General features: G+C 38.8%; 1 protein-coding gene across 1 annotated transcript; it reads right to left on the bottom strand.

Moving 5' to 3' along the window:
* Nucleotides 1–5,359: 5,359 nt before the first annotated feature.
* On the bottom strand, nucleotides 5,360–24,355 carry slc31a2 (solute carrier family 31 member 2). Its single transcript, XM_060841028.1, has 4 exons — nucleotides 24,193–24,355; nucleotides 13,832–13,898; nucleotides 11,564–11,744; nucleotides 5,360–5,801 (listed from the first exon to the last, which is right to left on the bottom strand). The coding sequence occupies exons 1-4, from the start codon at nucleotides 24,199–24,201 to the stop codon at nucleotides 5,633–5,635; spliced, it is 426 nt and encodes a 141-aa protein (XP_060697011.1). The 5' UTR covers nucleotides 24,202–24,355; the 3' UTR covers nucleotides 5,360–5,632.
* Between the last annotated feature and the right edge of the window lie 191 nt (nucleotides 24,356–24,546).

The raw sequence follows: 24,546 nt of genomic DNA, 5'->3' as shown, positions 1-24,546 counted from the left end.
TCCACTGTGGGGAGCTGTTCAGTTGCACTGCCCAAAGGCCAGCACTACAGATCATTCTGCTATAATGCAATACAGTGTCGTTGCATTCTTCTGCAATCCCCGCACTATAGAAAATCACATATGGAAAACAGTTAAAGAAACTTGCGCTGTACAAGATCGCTATAAAAAAATCACTATACCCATTCAGTAGAAATGATTTGGAGATGACTGAGTTGGACTGGGGGGGCGGGGCTACAAAAGTTAAAAATCACACAACACCAGGTTATAGTCCAACAGGTTTATTTAGAAGCACTAGCTTTTCAGAGCGCAACTCCCTCATCAGGTTGTGGAGTATAAGATGGTAAGACACAGAATTTACAGCAAAAGTTTACATTGTGATGGAACTGAAATTATATATTGAAAAAGACCTGGATTGTTTGTTAAGTCTCTCATCTTTTCAAATGAACATGTTGGTCTCAGTTCTTTCACATGAAAATCACAGAACTTTTTTAAAGTTGCATTCTCAAGTGAACTTTAACAATTGGTGTCATGTCGGCCCAGATAATGCATTTAAGGTCTGAGCTGCACGTGTGAGACTGTCTGTGCTACAATGTTCAGACTGATTCTAATCTAAGGAATGGATTTACAGAATCTTGCATGGATTCATGCAGTTTTTCAGCAAAATAAAATGTAATTCTGCAAGTACAAGTTCACCTCACAAAATTGTGCGCGCGTGCTCATGTGGTTTAGAGTGTCTGGGTGAGTGTGTGAGTGTAAAGGGGTATGAGTCTGTGAGAGGGGTGCGTGAGTGTGTTGGGAGTGTGTGTGTGAGAGCGTATGAGAGAGAGTTTCTGTAGGAGCGTGTGTGTGTGTGTGTGAAGTGTGTCCCGGGATCTTGGGTTCATGTCACACTACAGGTGACCCTACTACACACACACTCCTACACAAATTCTCTCTCATACGCTCTCACACACACACTCCCAACACACTCACGCACCCTCTCTCAGACTCATACCCTTTACACTCAAACTCGCCCGCATACACAACACTCTCACAGGCACTCATAACCCAAACCCCCATACACACACCCACAGGCATGCACATACAAGTTTGTGGGGTGAATTTGTACTTGCAGAATTATATTTTTTATTGCTCAAAAACTGCATGTATCCATGTAAGATTCTGTAAATCCGTTTTTCAGATTAGAATCAGTCTGACCATTGTGGCACAGACGGTCTCACACAGGTACCTCAGAGCTTAAATGCATTATCTGGGCCGACATGACACCAATTGTTAAAGTTCACTTGAGAATGTAACTTTAAAAGTGTTCTGCGATTTTCATATAAAAGAACTGAGACCAACATGTTCATTTGAAAAGATGAGAGACTTAACAAACAATCCAGGTCTTTTTCAATACATAATTTCAGTTACATCACATTGTAAGCTCACGCTATAAAGTCTGTGCCCTACGATCTGATGCTCCACAACCACCTGATGAGGGAGTAGCGCTCAGAGCTAATGCTTCGAAATAAACCTGTTGGACTATAACCTGGTGTTGTGTGATTTTTAACTTCATTCAGTAGAAAGTTCATGGTATCTGTTGGAAAGATGTTGTGAAACTTGAAGGGGTTCAGAAAAGATTTACAAGGATGCTGCCAGGGTTGTGGGATTTGAGCTATTAGGAGAAGCTGAACAGGCTGGGGCTATTTTCCCTGGAGCATTGAAGGTTGAGGGGTGACCTTATAGAGGTTCACAAAATTATGAAGGGCATGGATAGGTTAAATTGACAAAAGGTTTTCCCTGGGGTGGGGGCAGTCCAGAACTAGAGGGCATAGGTTTAGGGTGAGATGGGAAAGATGTAAAAGAGACCTAAGGGGCAACTTAGGGTGGTTCATTATGAAATGAGCTGCCAAAGGAAGTGGTGGACGCTGGTACAATTGCAACATTTCAAAAGGCATTTGGACAGGTATATGAATAGGAAGGGTTTGGAAGGATATGGGCCGGGTGCTGGCAGGTGGGACTAGATTGGGTTGGGATATCTGGTCGGCGTGGATGGGTTGGACCAAGGGTCTGTTTCCATGCTGTACATCTCTATGACTCTAATTCATCAATAGTGTTGTAGCCAATTCGAATTAATGAAACGCGTATTATACCAGAAGACCTGTACAATATTTTGCCCTGTTTCTGGCCTGTTAGCATGTGTAGGTAGCCACCATAACAGTCATCTTTGCACTTGGGCCAATTATTCCATATATAACCATTTGAGTACTCGACTGGCTGTAGTTCTGAACCTTTATTCTTCATAAAAAAGATAGCTGCATGACGGTTCTTTGGTAAAATAGTTGTATTTGTTTAAGATAGCAATATTCCACTTAATTTGACATTCATGATTTCATGGCACAGTGGATAAAATACATACAATTGCGCAAACTGCGACCCAAGTAGTTCTGCCCAACGTTTTGTCCTTGATCTAGGTACACTGGTTAAATAAAGATTAATCACGAGCAAAACATTTGCAGAATGGAGCCAAATTTTAATTACTAGCTTCAGAAAAAGCACTAAGGCACTGGGTTTCTTTTTTTAAAAAATAGACTCTGGTGTCTTTACTGATTATTTATATTAAGATTGATGCATTTAAACTTGACCTTGAAAAGCCAAATACATTTATATGTAGTTTTTCTGTTAATGGCTATGGCAGTTGAAGTCCTACTTGATCAAGCCTAGTTTCCACCACACTTGCATGGGAACAAATGGTTCATTGTTACATCTTTCAAAATATATTCTTTTTTGGCAAGACTGTTAGCAAAAGGATTTGTGCTGCTTCCACCTACCTTTTTAAACATTGAATTTATGCATTTTTAAATCATACCACTTCCTTTCTTCTAATGCAACATTTCTTTTCAATACAATGTCACAAAACAATTAAAAGTACACTATCCATGAAAAAATGTTGGTCTTTTTCCATTGCTATTTACAAATGCAAGCACGACTGAGTTTCATTTAGTGTAAATTATCTCACCACAATGAAAACAATGCTGCATTTTCCTAAATTTTCTCTTTCAAATGAAAACACGCATTATACTGAAAATATTCCTGCTTGACACATGTGCTATGACACATCTCTAAAGCAGGTGGGACCTGAAGCCATGTCTTCTAGCCCAGAAGCAGGGATACTACCATTGCCCCAGAAGAGCCCTTTGGTTGTGCAGTCTAGGGTTAGAGAACACAGCCTAAAAATTAGAAATGACCTTTTTGAAGTGAAGTTGGTAAATACCTCCACACATGTACACAATGTTAGAAACATGAAAGTCTTGTCCACAGATGTAATGTTAAATTTCATTAATTTTGCTCTGTGATTTTTTTTGTTTTAGTTGCTCATTAACTAAAAGTATTTAAGGCATATGAGACAAAGGAATCTTACCAAGTTTGTCAAATGTTCAACCATGTTCTCACTGACGGAAAAATTACAAAATGAGCTAATCCTGTTATGTCTAGAAACCTTAGGAATTCTAATGCTTAAAAGTGTTAAAATTATGCATATATTTGGGCAACTTTATCATTCTAAGTGCAACAAGAGTTTGAAGTCATAGCTTAATGTATTGTAAACTTTGCGTAAAATCAAAATTTACAATTGAGAATTGTTTGTATCTTTTAAGATGTGGCGAAAGCAATATGTGTCATATGCTTCTCACAATTTGGTACTATCCTAACTCTAGTTAAGAATGTTCTTAGATAACAGCAAATGGAAGATTAAGCAGACTGCAATAATTGAGTAGATTAAACTATTAGAGAAGATTAATTCTGCAGAAACACTCGAAGTATTTTGTTAGAATTACCCACTGACTTAAATCTCTAGCTCGTTTGGAATTCACTCTGATTTGCCCTGGCAACACGGTTATCCCATTAAGAGATTAATAAGTGAAATTAGAGGGAGAGGAAAGAATGGCTGAGTTAATATATTTTCAAGAACAGGTTCTTCATGTTCAGCTGATTTTTCAGATGCAGAATTTAAAAGAACTACATTCATTTTTGATTCTGAATGTAATATTTCTAACAATGTGGACATCACTGGTGTTTAGGTTTTAATCTTTGCTCATCTGTTTGCTAAATTACAATGCTTGTAACTACAAGATCATTTAATATCATTTATGTTTGAGAACTCAAATGATTACTCAACACATTCAGGAATTTTTGATTTGGTTTAGCTATAGTTAAATTCCAGCATGAGCTTTATTTTATTATGAATCTTAATAAAATAACACTTGTATTTAAAAGTACAATATGTGCAATTCCAATTCTGTGAATTCTTGTTGCTTACCTGTCTGTCTTGATATATTGGTCTTAGGGATGTGTCACCAGGTACAATGAATTTAGGAGAAGAAGAGTTTGAAATGGAAAGATGTATTTTGTCCCTATCTACACACAGGCAAACAAATAAACCACTTCACGGGAGAGGCAATAGCATAATGCCATTATCACTGTGCTGTTGATCCAGAGAGCCAGGTAATATTCTGAGGACCTATGTTTTAATCATCCATGGTGAAATCATTGAATACTTAAGAGTGTAGAAGCAGTCCATTCAGTCCATACTGACCTTCCAAACAGCATCCCACCCAGAACCAGTTCCCTATCCTATCCCTGTAAACCCTGCATTTCCCAAGGCTAATCCACCTAAACTGAACAGCTTTGGACTGTGGGAGGAAAACCAGAGGAAACCCACAGGGGAACATGCAAACTCCATACAGACCAAAGGGTGGAATTGAACCCAGGTCCCTGGCACGATGAGGCAGCAATGCTAATCACTGAGCTACCACGCTGCACCATGCATAGAATGTGACTTCAATATTTTTTTTAAAACTCTGGAATTAAGAGTCTCCTTCTACCCTTAAATCTATTGTCAACTATCAGAAAAACTCATCTGGACACATTCACATGTGTCTTTTATGGAAGGATAACCTGGTGTGGCCCAGACAGTGACACCCTCACTCCACGAATGAATTTTAAAAAAACTGCAGCTGCAATGATCTAACACCATGAACAAATGTGTGGAACTGTACTGAAGCTCAAATATTTCCACATACATGTTACACAATTCAAAATTAATAATCTTCAGGCAAGAAACTTTGCGTTCAATCTGTTTCAAGTAGCTTTGATCAAATTGATGGTGCTTCACTGACTTTTTCAGTCATTATTATTTTATAATACAAATGTCATTTCAGGTCATTTGGTCGAAATATTCACAGTTTTCTACCACTTTTGACCAAATTTATAATTAGCAGCACATTTTAACGGCGAGTTATAAAAAGTCAATATTTTTGATTGGTGCAATTTTTGAGTAATTTTTTTTATGTTTGGTTTAATAAAGTGTATTTGTATTCAGTATAGCATCTGTATTAACACCTTTTTGGACAGTCACCCAATGCATTAAATAAAAAACAGTATTAAAAATTGCAGAAAGACGTAAGTATGCAGAACAATCATCCCTGGAAGGCTTTTGTATGGCTTCTGTGTAAAATTGTGGTATGAAGAAGACGAGTTTTTTTCTGAAGGCCATCAAAGATGAAGATCCAGTCCATCTGTTTCTCACAGATCTTCTCCGCAATGTGGCAGTTTCTGTTCTGAAACAAGAGTTGCAGGAGTACACCATTGCTAATTACCAAGTCTTGATCAGTGGGTATGCCACAAAATACCCAATTCCAGCTCCAGCGACTACACTTAGGAAGACCCATACATTGTAGGACATGGCACAAAGCATCAAAAAGTAGCTGAGGACAACCTGGATAATGTGTAAAACAGACTGGAGTACATGAACCCATATCCACCTGCAATATTCAATAACAATTAAGGTAGAGTTATGTTAATATTTTTGCATTTTTTAAAAGGTACTACGAGTAATATACTCTTTCCACTTCTCATGCTGTATTGCATTTAAATACTAGTTGGCACCAATTTTCTAGGCTACATCGGTTCATTGATTTGAATCTGTTGCTTCCTAATTGCATTTAACATGAAAGTGGCAAGAGTTCAGTCTGATGTGGCTAGGATTGTGCATCTGACTTAAATAGCCTTCTGATTCAAATATTGATGATCAAAAGGTGAAATCAATTTTTTTTCAGGCAATTATTCACAATAGTCATGAAAAGTCTATGCATTAGAAATAGCCAATTGATTTCGCCAGGGTTTTGTGATGGTAAAATGATACAGTACCATGGATTGAGGAGAATTACCTGCGACAGTTGGATAGGAAACAAAACAACTGTGTTGCCATTCCCACTTAATCAGCATGGCCTCACGACAGAGATTCAAGTCACAATCCATCAGAATCACCAATTGACAACATTCAGGGTTTGAAACATACATTTTGACAACAGATACTATCAGAGACACAATGATGCCAATCAGACCTACCTGAATATTGAATAACAAGCAGTTCAGAATTGTATAGAGGAGTTCTTCTACTAAAGAAATTCTAAAATCATGATTACATTCACCATTTCACTTTCTACAATATGGGGACCTTTTGTTTGTGTAGCATATCTACTGGCTGTTTTAGCGCAGAGGGCAATGTTTCAGGGACTGGCCCCATTCTTGTTAAATGTTGATTCATCACACGCTGTACCAAGGCACACGTCAGTGGGGATGCTGAAAGGATGTTTCTCCTAGTGAAAGAGACTAGAACACAGTTTATAAATAGGTCTCTCATTTAAGCAGGAAATGAAAAGCAATGTTTTCTCTGATTGTTGAGAGATTTTTGAACTCCAATAGTGGTGGAGTTTAGGTGATTCAATATTATTAAGCTACAGGTAAATAGATTTGACTAATATTGGTATTAGTGACTAGATTAGATTGATGCTGGAAAAGCATAGCCAGTCAGGCAGCATCCGAGGAGCAGGAAAATTGACGTTTTGAGCAAAAGCCCTTCAGTCCTGATGAAGGGCTTTGGCCTGAAACATAGATTTTCCTGTTCCTCGGATGCTGCCTGACCGGCTGTGTTTTTCCAGCACTACTCTAATCGAGACTCTGATTTCCAGCAGCTGCAGTCCTCACTTTTGCCATTGGTATTAGTGAGTATCAGGAGGAAGCCTGACGATGAAAGTGAGGTCACAATTAGATTAGCCATGATCATCTTGAATGGAAGAGCAGGCTCAAGGGAGGGAAAGGCTAGATTTGTAAGTTTCTATCCAGTGGGGATCATGCCAAGTTCCTTGTTTTCCTGTCAGGGTTCATTCCTCTGATCTCTGTCTAGTGATAGCTGCTGGTCATGCATCTGTGTGGACAATTATTGAATGCACATTAAGCTCAGTTATGATGTGCACCTTGTTAAATAACCAACGGATCCTTGCCATCTGAAATATAGGGACATTGACAACCATAAGGGAAGTGAGGAATGAAGTAAAAACAATTTCAGCCCATGAGAGCTCATTTTTCGAGCATTGTTACTCTTGTATCTTATGATGCATGAAAAGTAGTATCTTGATTGAGGTACCGAAGAATGCCAAACATTGACAGAATCTCATTACAGTGAGGACCAATGTTTGAGGAGGTGAGCAACAGAAAATCATGATGTGGGTGAAAAACTGTTGCATCAACATAACCTGAATGAACATACTGAAACCTAAAGTTAAGGGTCTTATTATACAAGCTGTGGAAAGCCACATTACTCAACAGCAAAATGCCCAAACTTGTTATGCAGTTAGGGCTTTCTTTAATTGTTTGATGTCATTTTTGGGCAGACCCAGAGACTTACTTCCAAAGTTTTTTCTATTTGCTTATTTTCATAATTGAATCACGTCTCCATTTAATTACTAAGTATGTTTCTCCTCTATTCTAAACCCCACATGCTGAGTTTAAACTGGTATGTGTGTTTTTATTTCTACTGAGCCAGGAAATAAACTGTTCCCTTTGTCTCTGATAAAGTTGAATTGTTCTTATGGTTGTTTTAACCTTTAATGATATGACTATATATTGGTAAGTTGTGCTAGCTGCCTGACAAAGAAGCTCAGATAAAATAGTGACAGATTTTTGTGAAATTTTATTGAAAATCACACTCTTTATATTGCAAAATATTGACAATACAGTAACTCCTGAGTTAGATCAGAAACATGCTATGTTTTGAATCCAACCATAGCTTCTGATACTTTTAAATTTGAAAACCCAATGGAAAAGTCACTGTGCAGGACACTGACAATATTGAAAGAAAGAAAGGAGTTCAATCAAGTTGTGGAACTTGTGCAATGATGCAGGGTAGGCATAGGTAGAATCATAGAATTCCTCCAGTGCAAAGCAGGCCATTTGACCCAGCAAGTCTCCACCAACCCTGTGAACAGCATTCAACCCAGACCCAGACCCTTGCCCTATATCTTTGTTAACCCTGCATTTCCCATGGCTAATGCACCTACCTTACACATCCCTGTACACCATGCAATTTAGCCTTGCCAATCCACCTACTCTGTAAATCCTTGGACTGTGGAAACCAGTGCATCTAGCAGAAACCCATACAGACCTTGGGAGAATGTGGAAGCTGGTGATGTGAGACAACAGTGCTAATCACTGAGCCACTGTGCCACCCACAAGAGGTGAAAGAATATTTGCTTGTTTTCTTTTATATATTGGTGATCTTGGGTTATCAAGATATTGTCATCATTCAAGGATAGGTTTATTTTTCTCTCTTGCCCAACCAACCACATCTCTATAGATGTAACCCCATCAAAAAACATTTTTTAACACCTAGCTCACACTAAGTTCCAGTAACCCCCCAACCCATACCCCAGCCCTTTCACTATGTTCACTGACAGTCACTGGCTCCTGGTCCAACAACACCGCTACTTGATTTTTTTTGTCTTTTCTCCTTCCCTTGCTCTTTCCCACTCACTCAAGCATTTCGCTCTTCTAAATCATGCCTCTTACATGCTCAATTTTTATCCCTCTACTGATAATATCCATGTTGAGTTATCTCCAGTGTCCTCATTAATATTTATCCCTCAATCACTATATGAGATGATTTGGTGAATTCTATAATGCAGTTTGTGAGGAATTTGCTATGCATAAATTGTTGCATGTCCTGTATTAAAATATCAACCATATTGCAAAAGGCAACATGTTTTTGCACATTCTGAAGTTATCAAATCCACTAATAATGCAAGTCTTCCTTTCTCATCCTAAACCCATCTGGTTGTCATTTGCTGTCTCACAACAACAACTTGTATATATACAACACCTTTAAATGCAATGGAAATTTACTCAAGCACTACTACATGAAGTTTTATAGTTATTAGAAAGGATGACCATAAGTATAAATAAGTAGCTGGGGGTTGTTGTGAGGATTTTTTTTAATAAAAGAAAAACCATGGTCGACAGAAGTGAAAAAAAAGGTTAAGGAGGGACTGCCAGAGCTTTGGAACTCAACACTTTGGCTGCCAATGGGGGAATATGTTTAAGGGGCCACAATCAAAGATATCATGTCATTTGACAGAGATGACAGAAGTTACTGCAATAGGAAGGATTTAGCTCAGAGCAAATTATAAACCAGGCAAGAGTTATAAAATCACTGCATTGCCTAACCAGGAGTCGATGTAGTCAGAAAGGATAGAACAATGAAGGAACCTTGTCACAGTTAGGATGTGCAGTGCAGAGTTTTGGACAATTAACTGCATGGCAATAGTTGATTCCAGAGGCAAAACTGCCTTTTTAATGTGCTTTCTTAAAAAAAACAAATTTGAGAATAATTTCTAATAGTCCTGTGAGACACCTTAGCATGTTGACTATTGACAGGTGCAACATAAATACAATTGTAAGATGGAAATATAGGTTCTTAATTAACCTGCCCTGACATGATTTGCCACGGCTCCAGGGCAGATGGAGCTCAAAACATTTCTACAATGCCACATGATCCTCTATAACAGCAGATTCGTAGTCCCTATTTAAACTGTGTGCTGGCCACTGTATCATTAAGCTAATTGGGGTAGACCTGGCAAGTCTTTTGAAACCAATGCTCCTCTGTTACATACCCAGCACATGTTTTACTCAACTGACTTTCACAAGTCTAGTGTAAGAAGAGGGAGTGGTGTGAAATTGTTGAATGTGATATTGAAGACGTTTATAAAGCAGCCTTTTCAGAAACCCATTGACTTGTCCAGAAAACACAAGCAAAGTGAATGATGATATAACAGGTGAGGATATTATATAGACATTGTGTCAAGGAGTGAAGTGCATTTGATATATTCTAGATGGATTTTAGTAAGGCCTTTAACAAAGTCCCATAATGCAAACCAATCAGAAAACTTCATGGTATCTCTCAAAAAAGCCACCAGCTGGAACCAAAGTTGATTCAGTAGCAGGAAGGAAAAAGTAATGGTCAATGAGTCTTTTGTAGTTAGAAGGCTATTTCCAATTGAGTTCCACAGGGCCCTTCACTAAGATGCTTGATTCTATGATCTGTGTCAATGATGTAGATTTAAATGGGGGTGGGGATCCAAATAAGTTTGCAGATGACATAAAAATTGTTTGTGTAGGGTGAGAAATATGAGTTCAGGAAGAAATCAAATGAATGGTGTCGTGGGGAAATGGGTGGCAAATGGAATTCAATCTACAAACAGATGTAATGCATTTAGGGAAGGGTAGGTCTATCTAGGACTATGCAATGATGCACTGACAAGTGCTGAGTAACAGACGCCTTGAAGTGCGTAACCACAGTTTCCTGAAGGTATCAGGGCAGATAGTTAAAGTGGTTAAGACGACCTATTGGATGCTTTCCTTTACTATCTAACCCATAGAATATAAGGGCATACAGCTTACCCTCGAACAGAGCTAAACACTTGCTTTGCCACAGCAAGATGATTGTTCCTTTCAGGTAACTACATTACAAGAATCATCTCTTCACTGGAGCGGGTACAAAGATTTTCAAGAATGTTGCTCGAAATGGAAAATCTTGAAGGCAAGATTGGATAGTCTAGGGCTCATTTATTTGTAACAGAATAAACTGAAGGAAGATTTAACTGACATTTTTAAAATGGAGCTGCTTGATTCCAGTGTATCAAAAGGAACAATTTCAGTTAGCAAACAGCTCAATGATAAGGGGAAGAGATTTAGAATAGTTGGCAGATGGATTAAACGGGATTAGAAAGGATAATTTTTCAGATCAAGGGTAGGGAGAGTTTTTAATAGAACTAGAAGCTCTCATCATGTATTAAAACTACTTCGGTTTTAGTACTTTCAATGCTCACCCAAGAGCTGAACAGCCTAAAAACTGAAAAGTGCGATTAGTGTGGAGAACTCTTTCAGCCAACTTGAGTACGATGGGCCAAATGGCCTCCTGGGGCGATAATTTTCTACAATTCTATACAGAAGTATTGAACTTGTTGGGTGTTATATTGTTCCGAGCATTTCTGAGTTTAATTTTGTTCATGTATTTACCATGTGAAGAATGATTTCGCAACAAAGAGTCTGTCATTACAATTAAACCGAGAAAAGAACATGAATCACGTCACAAGATGAAAGGTAGAAGTTACCATGGGTGTCAGCTTGCATCTAAAATGCCAACAGAACTAATAATAATGAAGAAATAGATCAAAGAATAACCAATCACCTTTTATAGGAGGTTTTCTGAGAGTTTGGATTTATAGGTAACGTCTCTGCTGTTTCATCTTGAGGGTTAGGTGGTGCTGCCATCAGATCCAATATTTTCTTGTCCAGTTTCACTGTTTCCACTTTTAGCATTTCATATAAGACTGTCATAAGCAGAACAATCACCACTGTCAGCACCATTCCTTCAAGTAAAAGGAAAGGTTTAGTCAATGACACAATGAATTTTCAGTGCCAAGTTCAAAACAAGACACAAAGGAATTACTGAGCTAAAAGCAAAATTGTGATTACTGTATACAATTGGGTCTAATTAAGAGAAACACTCCAATTGAGATATAAAAATAAATTTTCATAGTACAAGCTGACTTGGGAATATCCAACTGACAAACAAGATCCCATACAGGTGTGAATTAATATTTATTTAAGATCTGACCTGCAAATAGTCGCTTGTGCTTAAGAATAGCTATTTTGTATTGCGCTATATTGTGTTCTGAACTGCATATGAATCAAGTTACAAATGTACTCCAGAATGGAATCCATTAGTAACCCAGTAGATAGGCTAGTGATTGATATGCAGCCAAAAACCTTTAGAGGTCCCTATTCCATCAACGTTGACTTGTTCTACATCAGCTAATTGCTCTACCATTGACTGTTTGCTTTCAGCTACCAAAGCCCTAGACTGCATTTTTTTCTCTCTAACCATCATCCTCCTTTAAGTCAAAGTTATTTGAAATAAAAACCTGTTGGACTTAAACCAGGTATCATATGATTTTTGATTTTGTTCACCCCAGTCCAACACCAGCACCTCCACATCATACCCTCCTTTGAGGCACTCCTTCAAACCCAAATCTTTGACAAGTTTTTAGTCTTTAGTTTTATCTCTGCCATATGATGCTCAATGTTAAATGTTGTTTGACCTTTTCAAGAAGCATTTTGGAGTATCTTCTACATTGAAGATGCTATGTAAATGCAAGTGCATTGACTTGAAACATTCTCTTAGTTTTATGGCTATCCCAATTGGATAAGTTTGCAGCTGGGGTGTGGTGAGCCACCTTATTGAATTAACACAGAATTTGTTTGAATTACTAACATGCTATGAAATTAATTTTATATATTCTACCAATTCAGTACTGCATGATAAAGCAAACATACTTGATAATAATTAATTACCTGCATGTCATTAAATAAAGTTGTTATTTCCATTAAGTCAGCTGCAAGTTATGAAATTACACTTTTTGTCTATCTTTTCCACAATAAGTGAATTTAATGTCACCATATTGTCTTCGTTTCTTCTCTTCAATTCTATTACATTTCTGGCTTTCTCAGGAAAATAGTGCAAATAGTGTAACCATTTACAAATATAACCAGACCACAAAAGTCAAAGCAGGAGTCACACTGGAAATGACTGTACAGAAATGAGTATGGTTTTCTGATGTTGCATAGAAAATTTTAAGCATCTAGCATATCCGATGGTAAAATTTCAATTACTAAAATTAGTTTGCTTAATGCCTTTTCGCTCTGTGCACAAATTGCAATGCCTATACCATGCATAAATAACTTGGTGCTTTGAGGTGAAATCAGACACTTTCTCGTCCGCCAATTGTTTAACTTTATTTAGCCATTGAAAATACAAGTCTTTTTCCCTCCAATGGTTTATGGGCCGGACAATTAGTATCAGGGAGGAATTGATGTTGAATGGAATATCCCACAATATTATAAGATAATATTGCAACTACAGAACAATATTTGCAAATGGTGAAGTGCTACTGACTTCTCAGAAGAGAAAATAAAGGAGTGGGATGTGCCAGGTGTTAACCATGGCTCAATAGTACACTCCCTTCTGAGTCAGAATGTTGTTGGCTCAAGTCCCAGGACAGAGAACAAAATATGCTTTCCAGGAAGAGGGAGTAACACACTATTGGGGACGAAACCCTTAAAATAAGGTCCTGTCTCCCTCTCATTCAGACATAAATCATTCCATGACACTATTTTTGAAAGATCATCTGGTCATTATCAGATTACTATTTCTGGAGTTTAGCTATGTGTAGATTGGCTATCAGTGCTTACATTTGAAAAGGATTTCATTGACTCTGAAGCACTTTGGGACACACAAGTCATGAAAGCTGCTATAATATGCACTATGTTTCTTTAATGAAGCATATAATACCAATGCAAATCCATAAAATGTACAATAAAAAATTTACAGAACATGGAGGTAAAACAAATAGTATATGTTCAAATACTGCCTTTTTGCAATGAGTAAATTCAGTACCTGCTACAGAGTGAATATTCCAGAAGTCAAATAATAGTACCACCTGATCAGATGCGAAGAAATACATCTGCAATGTATAAGAAAAGGTGAAACTCAATTTGTAAAACTAAAAGTAAATTTTATGTGATGTGTATATTTTCACAGACATCACATCAGAGGGCCCAAATTTGCACTAACTAAAATGTGAAAGACAGTTCTGAATGAGGTCTGTGCAGAACTAATTCCATGCTATGCACCAGGCTTCCAAACTACTAATGTCAGAGATGGAGAGACATGGCTGTTTGTGCAAAATTTGTTTCCCTGATATACTCCTACACCTGACCAATTCTCTTGAAATGGTATTCAACATGACTGGTGCTCACCTTCCCAGCATACCATTGGGCTTTTTTTGTGCTGTGGGAATGGCTGTACCTCTGTGCCAGAAGGCCTGGGTTTCAAGTCCCACATGCACTGGAGGCATGTAATAACATTACTGAACAAGTTAATTAGAAACTGTCTACCGTAGAGCTGAAGGAACATATGTGTTATTTGTCCTTCAAATAGCTAGGTACCTATTCAATGCTTGTAAGCATATGCATCTGTGTGACAATTTCCTCAAATGGGATTTGTATATTATGGAAAGAGCAAACTAATTCAAGGCAAAAATAGCTAAAACAAAAAAAAAATTAGCCAGAAAGCAAAATATACTTGGTAAGATGGCAACTAAATTTAAAGGCATTGACCAAATTTCATTTCTTTCAAAGTCTTAGGCATAGTTCCTTTGATTGTTTAAGTCCACACTCCTTTCCATACGCTGGGCAAAGCCAAATGACCAATGACTGTGTCAAGTCAGTTGCAAAATTACCATGCTTTTGCATGGTTAGCTTGAATTAGCCATCCCAAAACTTTCTCTAACATCTTCAAGCTCTGGTGAAAGATCATGGATCGAAAATATTAATACTATTTCTTTCTCTGATCTATCTAGTTTGCTGAATATTTACAGCAGTTACTTTAGGCTTCCAACACCAACAATATTTTTTTCTGGAAATAAGTTGGTATTTGGCAACCTTCAAGATTAAAATTTTAACAATGAAATTAAACTTTAATTTATTTAATAACATCACAAAAAAAAATGTTTCTAAAACAATTGCAGCTTGTTGCACCTTTAATACAATAAAATGTCCCATGGCACTTCATGGCAACATTACACGTCAATAATGACAGCGCTGGAAGGAGGTACTGACACAGATGAGCAAAACATAAGCCAAAGTAGCATCTTACTGGGAGGAAAGTGAGCAAGAAAAGTATAGAAATTTATGTAAGGAATTCCAGACTTTAGGCTTGGATATACAAAAGTGAGGACTGCAGATGCTGGAGATTAGAGTTGAGAGTGTGGTGCTGGAAAAGCACGGCAGGTCCGGCAGCATCCGAGGAGCAGGATAGTCGACATTTCCGGCAAAAGCCCTTCAGGAATGAGGATGATAAAATAGTTACAGAGTAAGTGATTGTGTTGGGGTATTGGCACCGGGTGATTAATCCAGAGATCTAACTTTCACGATAGCGGATGGTGAAATTTGAATTTAAAGTCTAATGAACCATTGTCAATTACCATATCATCTTCCAGGAAAGGAAATCTGCCTCCTTTCTTGGACAGGCCTATGTGTGACTCCTAGCCCACAGCAGTGTGTTTGACTCTTAACTGTCCTCTGAAATGGCCTAGAAAGTCACTCAGTCTCAAAAATAGGAAGGAAACCTGACACCAACCCCAATGCTGAAAACAATTGTTTCCTAACATCTGCCAAAATTACTAGTTCTCTCTGAGGAGTCAAGAAACACCCTGATATTGTATGCAGTATGACTGCATCCCAGACAACACTACTGCCATCACTGGGTATGTCCTGACCACTGCAGCAGAGGTGGTGGGCATAGTAGTCTATAGGAGGGAATTTCCCCAGAACTGCTCAACATTGACTCAGTACCATGATGAAGTGACCAGATATCACATCAAATATGATAAAGGAAACTTGCTGTTTACCACATGCCACTATCCCATACTTGCATCCTACCGCTACCACCAAGCAGATCAGTACTGCTCTATTTTGTACAATAGTTGAAGAAAGAACTGTAGCTATCAAAGGTGTACAGTGTACTCTTGATGGGAATGTCCATATCCATCATCAAGAGTGGCACAGCAGCACCAATATTGCCTGAACTGGTCAAGTCTAACAAAAAAAAGCTGCAGGTGCTGAAGGAACCGACCAAAGGGAAAAGCATCTTGACCTCATCCTAACTGATTAGCTTACTACAGGTGTCGACAGTGTCAGTAATCACCACCTTGTGGAGATGGAGTCTCACTTTCACATTTGACAATATCCTCCATTATACTCTGTGTCATAATCGCCATACTAAATCTAATTAATTTCATAAGATCTAGCAGTCCAAGACTAAGCATCCATAAGGTGCTGTGGGTGTCAACTGGAGCAGAATTGCACTCTAGTACAATCTGCAATTTCATAGCCTGGTTCATTCCCTTCTCTACCAAGACCACCAAGCTAAGGAATCATCCCTGGCCCAGAATATGGGGGAGGGCATGCCAGGCATACAGTCAGGTATACATAATGAGGTGTCAACCTCCTAAAGCTATAAAACACCACTACAGGCACATCAAATAACAAAAGCAGCAGGTTAGATTGTGATAGATGGGGCCCAGCAATACTACAACTACGGGATCTAATCTAAGCTCTGCAGCACTGCCATGTCAAGTTTCTTTTTATCTCCCCAGCACCCATGCCATGTGTATTTAGGCGTAGGTCACAGTGAAGAAACAGAGTGCAGAAACTTTATTTATACTCCACCATCAGGAAGAGAAAACACCCGAGTGGCCAGTGATAAGCAGTAACCTTTTCTTCAAGGGCAATGCCTCCGTGAAGGAAAAAGTGAAAGGGAGGGCAGGGGTTAAATCAAAATAGAGTTGGCCAAGTCAAGTTATAAATGATGGTGGATAATTAAACAGTTTACTGGAGAAAATGACTCCACAAATATCCCCATCCCCATCCCCATCCCCATCCCCAATGACGGCAGCGCCCAGCACATTCGTGTAAAAGGGAAGGCTAAAGCATTCGCAGTGACCTTCAGCCAGAATGGCGAAGTGGATGAGTCATCTCCACCTCCTCCAGTGCTCCCCAGCATCACTGATGCCAATCTTCCGCCAATTTCATTCACCCCACATGATATCAAAAAAGTGGCTGAAAAATAATCAATAAAGGATAGCAGACCTGAGACGATCCCAGAAATATAAAGTAAAGATTTGGGCTCCAGAATTTGCTTTGTACCGAGTAAGGCTTTGCCTATGTGTTTACAATACTGGTTTCTACCCAACAATGAGGAAAATTGCTCAAGCATGTCCTGTGTACACAAAGCTAGACAAATCCTGTTTATCCAACTACCACATCAGTCTGCTCTTAATCCTCACTAAAGTGATGAAAGGACTCAATAACAATGTCATCAAGCAGCACTTGCTTGATATTAACCTACACCCTGACACTCAGTTGGGGCTCTGCCACGGCCAGTCAGCTCTTGACCTCATAACTTTGCATCAAATATGAGCAAAGAGACGTACTCCAAAGGGTAGGTGAGAGTAACTACCCTAAACATCAGTCCCACATTTATGGAGTATGGCTTCAAGGAGTCCGGGCACATGAGATCCAATGGTAATGAGTGGGAAATGCTCCACTGTTTGGGTTATCCCTAGAACAAAGGGACATAGTTATGGTCGTTAAGAGGTGCCTTATGATGATAATATAGTGGAGATGTGGTTTAAAGTAGCTTGCAGGGCATCGACCAGCAGTGACTGTTTTCCCAATAGTGTCTATTTATATAGGGTATGTTCATTTTACTTGTAAATAATTGCATCAATGAAGCAAAATTACTGTTTACTTGTCAAGATGTTTCTTATTAAACCTGACTTAATGGTTATCCTCATCAACACTAGATCATTTCATACTTCAACTAACCCAAACACAAAGGCTAGACCAGCAATGAAGATGATTGAAATCAGATGCTCAAGAAGCCAGAGGATTAGGGGAGTGGAGATATCTTAGAGGTTTTTGGGGGGCTAGAGCAGATTGGAAGTGGAAAAGGTCAAGACCATATTTGAAATAAATAATGAAAATATACAAGCCGAGTAACTGATTAACCAGGACTCAGGAGTGGAGTTAGATTATGTTATGGCAATAGTGGTGTTAAGTGTTCCTGTGGATATTGGATGGGAAAGTCCTCTGTGTCACCAAGGTTATGAACTGCTTGGTTCAAACTCAGGTGCCAGGAAGCAAGATGAATCAATGACTAAGGAGTAGAGTTTCTATACTGAAACCAACACAACAGATTCAATCTTCTCAATACCTTGTTGCAGGAAATTTCAACTCAAGTGCTAGGTTTCAGAAAAGCAGCCTACTAAGTCATACATAGTGAAGGGTTAAAAGTGATTGCAGTGAGCTAGAACTGAATGGCATCACCATTCATGAGGAAACTGTGGTTTTTGAATTTTCCCACAGGGGACACGTCCTTTCCACATGCACCATCAAGAGCGTAGGATCTTGTATGTTTCTAAACAAGTCACCCCTTACTACGCTAATCTCCAGTGAACACGAGTTTAGACTAGCCAAACTTTCCTTAAAGGTCTATTTCAAGCATTAGCCCAACAAATGTTTCTGAACTGCTTTCCATCCACGTACATCTGTCTTAAAGTGTCCTTAAATTTGCAATGTAACAAATATGGAAATGAAAGGGAGGTTGGTGATTTGGCGGCTGTGTGCAATGTAGTGGATCAATGTTTTTGTGAGGGCGATGTATTGGTAGTAGCTTTGAAGGAGAGGAGGATCCATGCAGAAAGAGATTTATTAAGATTATCAGTTAGCATGAGAGTGACAGAAGTATGTATGGCCATTTATCATAATGACGTAAAGACAGCCATAGCTCAGTACAGTGGAACTGACTTTGATAAAATGTGACCATTTAATACTTAATATTGTAACTTATAATAGAGGAACAAAGTAGCTTCCCCACAGATTCCTCTTGAGTTTGCTTTATTCATGTAACGTAGAAGTAAAAACAAATTGTTAGTCATAAGGACATTGTCACCTTCCCAGAGAGAAAAAAAATCATAATTAGGAAGTATTAACCAAACATGGAAAATTAAACGTAACCAAAATGTAATAAAGTAACAGGAATAATTCTCCACTGTGAACTCATTATATTTAGATGTTGGATTGATTAGTCTATATATTTTAATTTTAGAGAGGTATTGCATATTTGCTCAATTAAATGAGATGCTTTCCGTGCAGAAAGAATATTGTATTATACCGAATTACTATATGTCAATTGGCAGCCTGGCACAGTGATAATGCCACAGAAACAACCATTCCAACAGTTCATTTCATAATCTCATTTCGTAAGGCTAGACATTTGAAAGAAAGATTCCAAGAATAGTGAAAAACAACTTGAAGAATCTTTTTCCTGCCAATAAGGAGGTACGGAGTTGATCTTTGGCTGTCATCATTGGTTGTCCTTCGATCATTGGATGATGTCTCCTTAAGTAACAGGTTTCTGCCCCTGGTCTTTGTGTGACAATTGTCAACTCTCAGCTCTTTGATTCTGTAAGATAACACTACCACAAATCAAACAAGGCTTCCAAGTGTTTTTGTAGTAACTACATATATATGAAAAAAAAATTGGGAACAGGAATGGTCCACTTGGCTTCTCAATTCTGCTCTGCCATTCAAAAAGGTTATGAGATCAACATAACTACACATTCTTGCATAACTGATAACTTTTCAACCACTTGCTTAACAAGAATCTATCCACCATTGCCTTGAAGGCATTCAAACACACTGCTCACACCACATTGTTGAGAAAGAGAATTCTGAAGACTCATGACCCTGAGAGCTGGAGAAATGCAAGTTGTCTTAAATTGGTCAATCTTATTTTTAAACGGTAAACATTAGAGGAAGAGATTCCTCTAAAGAGGAAATATATTTTACACATCTCCCTTATTAAAGATCCCTTTGGATCTTATATATCAGTCAAGTCACCCTAAATTCCAATGCACAAAAGCCTAACCTGTCCAAACCTTTCTTATAAAACAACCTATCCATTCTAAGGTTTAGTCTAATAAACATTCCCGATCTGCTTCCAACACACTTACATACTTGGTCCTTTGAATAAGGAGACCAATACTATGACATACTATTCAAGATGTGATCCTCATTATGCCCTTTATAACTGAATCGTAACCTTGGTTCTTCAGTATTTAATATCCATTGTTAGTTTTCCTAAATACCTGCTGTACCTTTTCACTAATCTTTTGCAGTTCATGCATTAGTGCACCCAAATCCCTCTGTATCTCAGCATTGTGCACTCTTTCACCATTTACATAATGTGCTCTTCTTAATAGTATTCCTACCAAATTGGACAATTTCACATTCTCCCACAATAATCCAATTGCCAAACCTTTGCACATTCACTTATTCAATTGATATCTCCTTGTAGCCTCTTTATATCCCATTCAAAGTGTAATTTTCTCTATTTGTTGCATCTTCATGTCCTCCTCTGGAACTCTGGCAAGTTGAGAGTTAATAAATGGAACCTGGCAGGGGAAATACTTTGCTAAATTTCAGACAGTGTTCAGCATTGCAGCTGATATTCAAATAGTTGGCCTCGAGAAGGAACTACCATTTGGCCAAAGGTTATTCCATTGAACCTGAGGAATAAACAGGATATATGCAGCAAGACACACCTACTCTCTCTCATTCCTTGCAGAAACAATAATGGGAGCCAGGAAGCAGGTCCTCTGTTCCTCATCTCAGTCATGGATAGTACATCGTAAAGAAAGTGATAACAGTAAAATGGCATGATGTATGACTAACTTTTAACATTCTATTAAACTTTATCATGTAGAATACCAATTTGTACTGAATTTGTATCAAACATGAGAGCCATGAAATCTGTTAAAGCATTGGTTCCCATATTGGCAGGAACTGTGAGTATGCTGAAAGTTCTTCAGTTTTTGGCTTTCTGCCCGACCTGTGCAGTTGAAATCCAATGGCCCATTGCCATTAATGCATGTTAGTTCACTGATCATGCAATACCACTTTAGTTGCAATTCTGCTATAAATATTTCTAAATGTGGAAATCCACAACTTTCCAAATTATTTACAAGTTTTGATCAAAGCTATTGTCTTCACAGGCTACTGGCACCCTTGCTTATTACTAACATCCTGAAGCAGCATTTCAGATATCTTAGGATGTTGTGAGTAACATTTGACCTATATTCTATAATTTATTTACGGATTCCAAGTTGTAGGAAACCAAAGAACCAAGTGGCCCTTTATGTGACTAAGACACACCCCCTGCATCTCCTTGGAATTCTCTCTGTGAGATCCTCTGTCCCTGCACTGTTCTCTGACCCTTTAAGATGATCTTTCATGAAATTCAGATCTACAGCCAAAGATGGGTCAAACTTGTGGTGATACTGTTTTGGAAAAATGATCATTCAGATAAATGAAGATTGATAGACAGAGGAGTTTTAAGGCACAGGAAGGGCAAGGCCACTAGAATTGGCCAAATAGTTTTGGTTTTTGTAGTGATTGGAATGAGGTGGATCTTATTGTCTATGATTAGTGTTGTTCATCTGGGCTAATCAGGAAGCCCTGACTGACAGATATAAACAGGGGATTCAGAGAGTCTCTTAGCTTCAGGACTGACTCTAAACCAGCTGGTCACAGCTGTGCACATGTAAATAGAGACTGACTTGTGTGACAACATACTAGCATCTGTGCCACTATTTCAGTTTTTCTCTGTTTGCAGTAGTGGCTGCAATCATAACCATTCCACTGGGAGTTATATGTACTAGTGTTGACCAGACCAAGACATTAATGTTTATAATGATTGACCACATGTCACTTTCCAATCAACCCTCTCCAGTGATAAGAATTAGACAACAGGCCTTCAGAAATTGAGGCTGAAGTTCTTTTAAACAAATTGGTATCAAGATCAAACTACCTCTCCTTCTTCCCCTACTATCTGCAGAACAAATACCTGTTCTACTTTATCAGTAAATCATTATTACCTAACCTTTTCTGGACAGAAGCTGAAAATGGAACTTGGGATATCACTAGTGGTGTCTGTCAGGACGTAACCCATTGTTAATCAGTCCCCTTGGAGCCAGTTCTTCAGGCTAGGAGCTTGCACTGAGTGTTGTAAACATGACAATCTCCAACAAAGCTGAAAGCCAACATTAGTGACAACCAGACACCGTTCAATGGTTAATCACAAATGTTGTTCAAGTTTATTTTAAGGTTTTAAAAGCATGGTTGAAATGTCATGTGGACGAATAGAATTTAACTTTGTTTTTCAAGGCTTTGTTTATAGAAAGAATAAAACTGGTTCTGAATACTTTAAACAACCAACACCAGTCCCACACCCCTATCCCATGGAATCATAGAATGGCTACGGCTTGGAAGGTAACCATTCAGCCCGTTTCATCCATGCCAGCTCTCTGCTAAAGTAACTGAGTCACGCCTACATTGCTCACCCCAGCCATCTGTCTCCCCTCCACTTTCTTCCAGATGAATGTTTTGTGGCCTGTGGTTCGAATCTCACTGACAGCTAGTGGAATTTAAGGTCAATTAAAAAGTTCAGGCTTTTTTTGTAAAATGAAGCTATTCTCCGTAATGGTGACGTTAACAGCTGTCAGTAATAGTGAGTTTGATATTACACCCTTACAATAACATAATAGCTCTAGATTTCAAAACAAGTCATTGTGAAATCTAGTTGTTACAAGTATCAAACTTTTAAAGGGAGAAACTGTGAATTGTATTTCAAACCCAGTCTAAAAACAAAATGTTCTGGAGGATTGTTTCACATATTGAACCCTCGAGAACGAAATTGTAGACTGTGTCGAAGTGAATTCTGTTCATAGAACATAGAACATAGAACATAGAACATAGAAGGATACAGCGCAGTACAGGCCCTTCGGCCCTCGATGTTGCACCGACCGAATCCTACCTAGCCTATACTAGCCCAATAACTTCCAAATGCCTATCCAATGCCCGCTTAAATGACCATAAAGAAGGAGAGTTCACCACTGATACGGGCAGGGCATTCCATGAACTCACAACCCGCTGTGTGAAGAATCTACCCCTAACATCTGTCCTATACCTACCACCCCTTAATTTAAAGCTATGTCCCCTAGTAACACCTGACCCCATTAGCGGTAAAAGGTTCTTAGTATCTACCCTATCTAAACCCCTAATCATCTTATACACTTCTATCAGATCTCCCCTAAACCTTCTCTTCTCCAATGAGAACAGCCCCAAGTGCCTCAGCCTTTCCTCATAAGATTTTCCTACCATTCCAGGCAACATCCTGGTAAACCTCCTCTGCACTCGTTCTAAAGCTTCCACATCCTTCCTATAGTATGGTGACCAAAACTGCACACAATACTCCAGATGAGGCCGCACCAGAGTCTTATACAACTGCAACATGACCTCAGGACTCCGGAACTCAATTCCTCTGCCAATAAAGCCCAGTACACCATATGCCTTCCTCACAGCACTATTTACCTGGGTGGCAACTTTCAGAGATCTGTGTACATGGACACCAAGATCCCTCTGCTCATCCACACTACCAAGTAGCCTACCATTAGCCCAGTAATCCATCATCTTGTTATTCCTACCAAAGTGAACGACTTCGCACTTAGCTACATTGAATTCCATTTGCCACATTTCCGCCCAGCTCTGCAACTTATCTATATCCCGCTGTAACTTACCACTTCCTTCCTCACTATCCACAACTCCACCGACTTTTGTGTCATCCGCAAACTTGCTTACCCAGCTTTCAAGTCCTTCCTCTAGATCATTTATAAAGATAACAAAAAGCAATGGTCCCAAAACAGATCCTTGTGGTACACCGCTAGTAACTGCGCTCCAAGATGAACATAATCCATCAACTACTACCCTCTGTCTCCTACTCCCTTGGTGTAGTACTACTGGAGAAAATGTGCATGATCATTACAGTGTCAACCACGAAAGGCAATAATTCTGATCAACTTGTCCGATAAATTCGCAACATTGTATCCCCAACAAAACATAGTCCCAAAAATCTTGATTGCGTCTATTCTGTCGAATTACCAAAAGTAGCTCTATAATCGCCAAGTCACACCGCTCCAAATAACAGAATTACTGCAGTCCCGTGTCAGTCACATTGGGTGCTTCTCATTTTTTTGTACTGTTGTTTGGCAAATTGGGAAAACATTTTAATTCTACATCCACCGACTTTAAGAAACCTGTCATTTTCACACCTTCTAATTTGACTCTGATACTTACAGGCATCATGCTTGTTTTGGTGTCTTTTCAATGATTTTGCAGAAGAGGGTACTTTCTTGAAGCGTGCGGCAAATGAAGAACAAGCGGTGTTTTGCATACATGTCAGTTCCGAGTTGCACATTAAAACTTGCTGGTCCAGTCACCCCTTTCTGCTTATTGGGCTGGGACTCGCGATCTGTCACATGAAACTGACTAACCATGTGAGGCTCCCCCTCTGGATCAGCTCGGAACTGCAGGCTGGGAGTTGTAGTTCATCAAATCCAGAGGCGCACATTGTACGATTACGTTGCATCAGACCACCAAAGCAAATTCCAATGTCTTTCCTTTACCGAAGCACAGTTTCAAAGAAAAGTT

This window comes from Hemiscyllium ocellatum, chromosome 21, assembly GCF_020745735.1.
Source record: "Hemiscyllium ocellatum isolate sHemOce1 chromosome 21, sHemOce1.pat.X.cur, whole genome shotgun sequence".
Classification (NCBI taxonomy): domain Eukaryota; kingdom Metazoa; phylum Chordata; class Chondrichthyes; order Orectolobiformes; family Hemiscylliidae; genus Hemiscyllium; species Hemiscyllium ocellatum.
This window is presented reverse-complemented; position numbering and strand designations above follow the sequence as displayed.

What these genes read in the sequence shown, in the direction of transcription:
- slc31a2 (XM_060841028.1), bottom strand. An exon ending in GAATATTCACTCTGTAGCAG is followed by an intron (nt 11,745 to 13,831) that starts GTACTGAATTTA and finishes TTTTACTTGAAG; the next exon opens with GAATGGTGCTGACAGTGGTG. An exon ending in CAGAAAACCTCCTATAAAAG is followed by an intron (nt 5,802 to 11,563) that starts GTGATTGGTTAT and finishes TGAATATTGCAG; the next exon opens with GTGGATATGGGTTCATGTAC.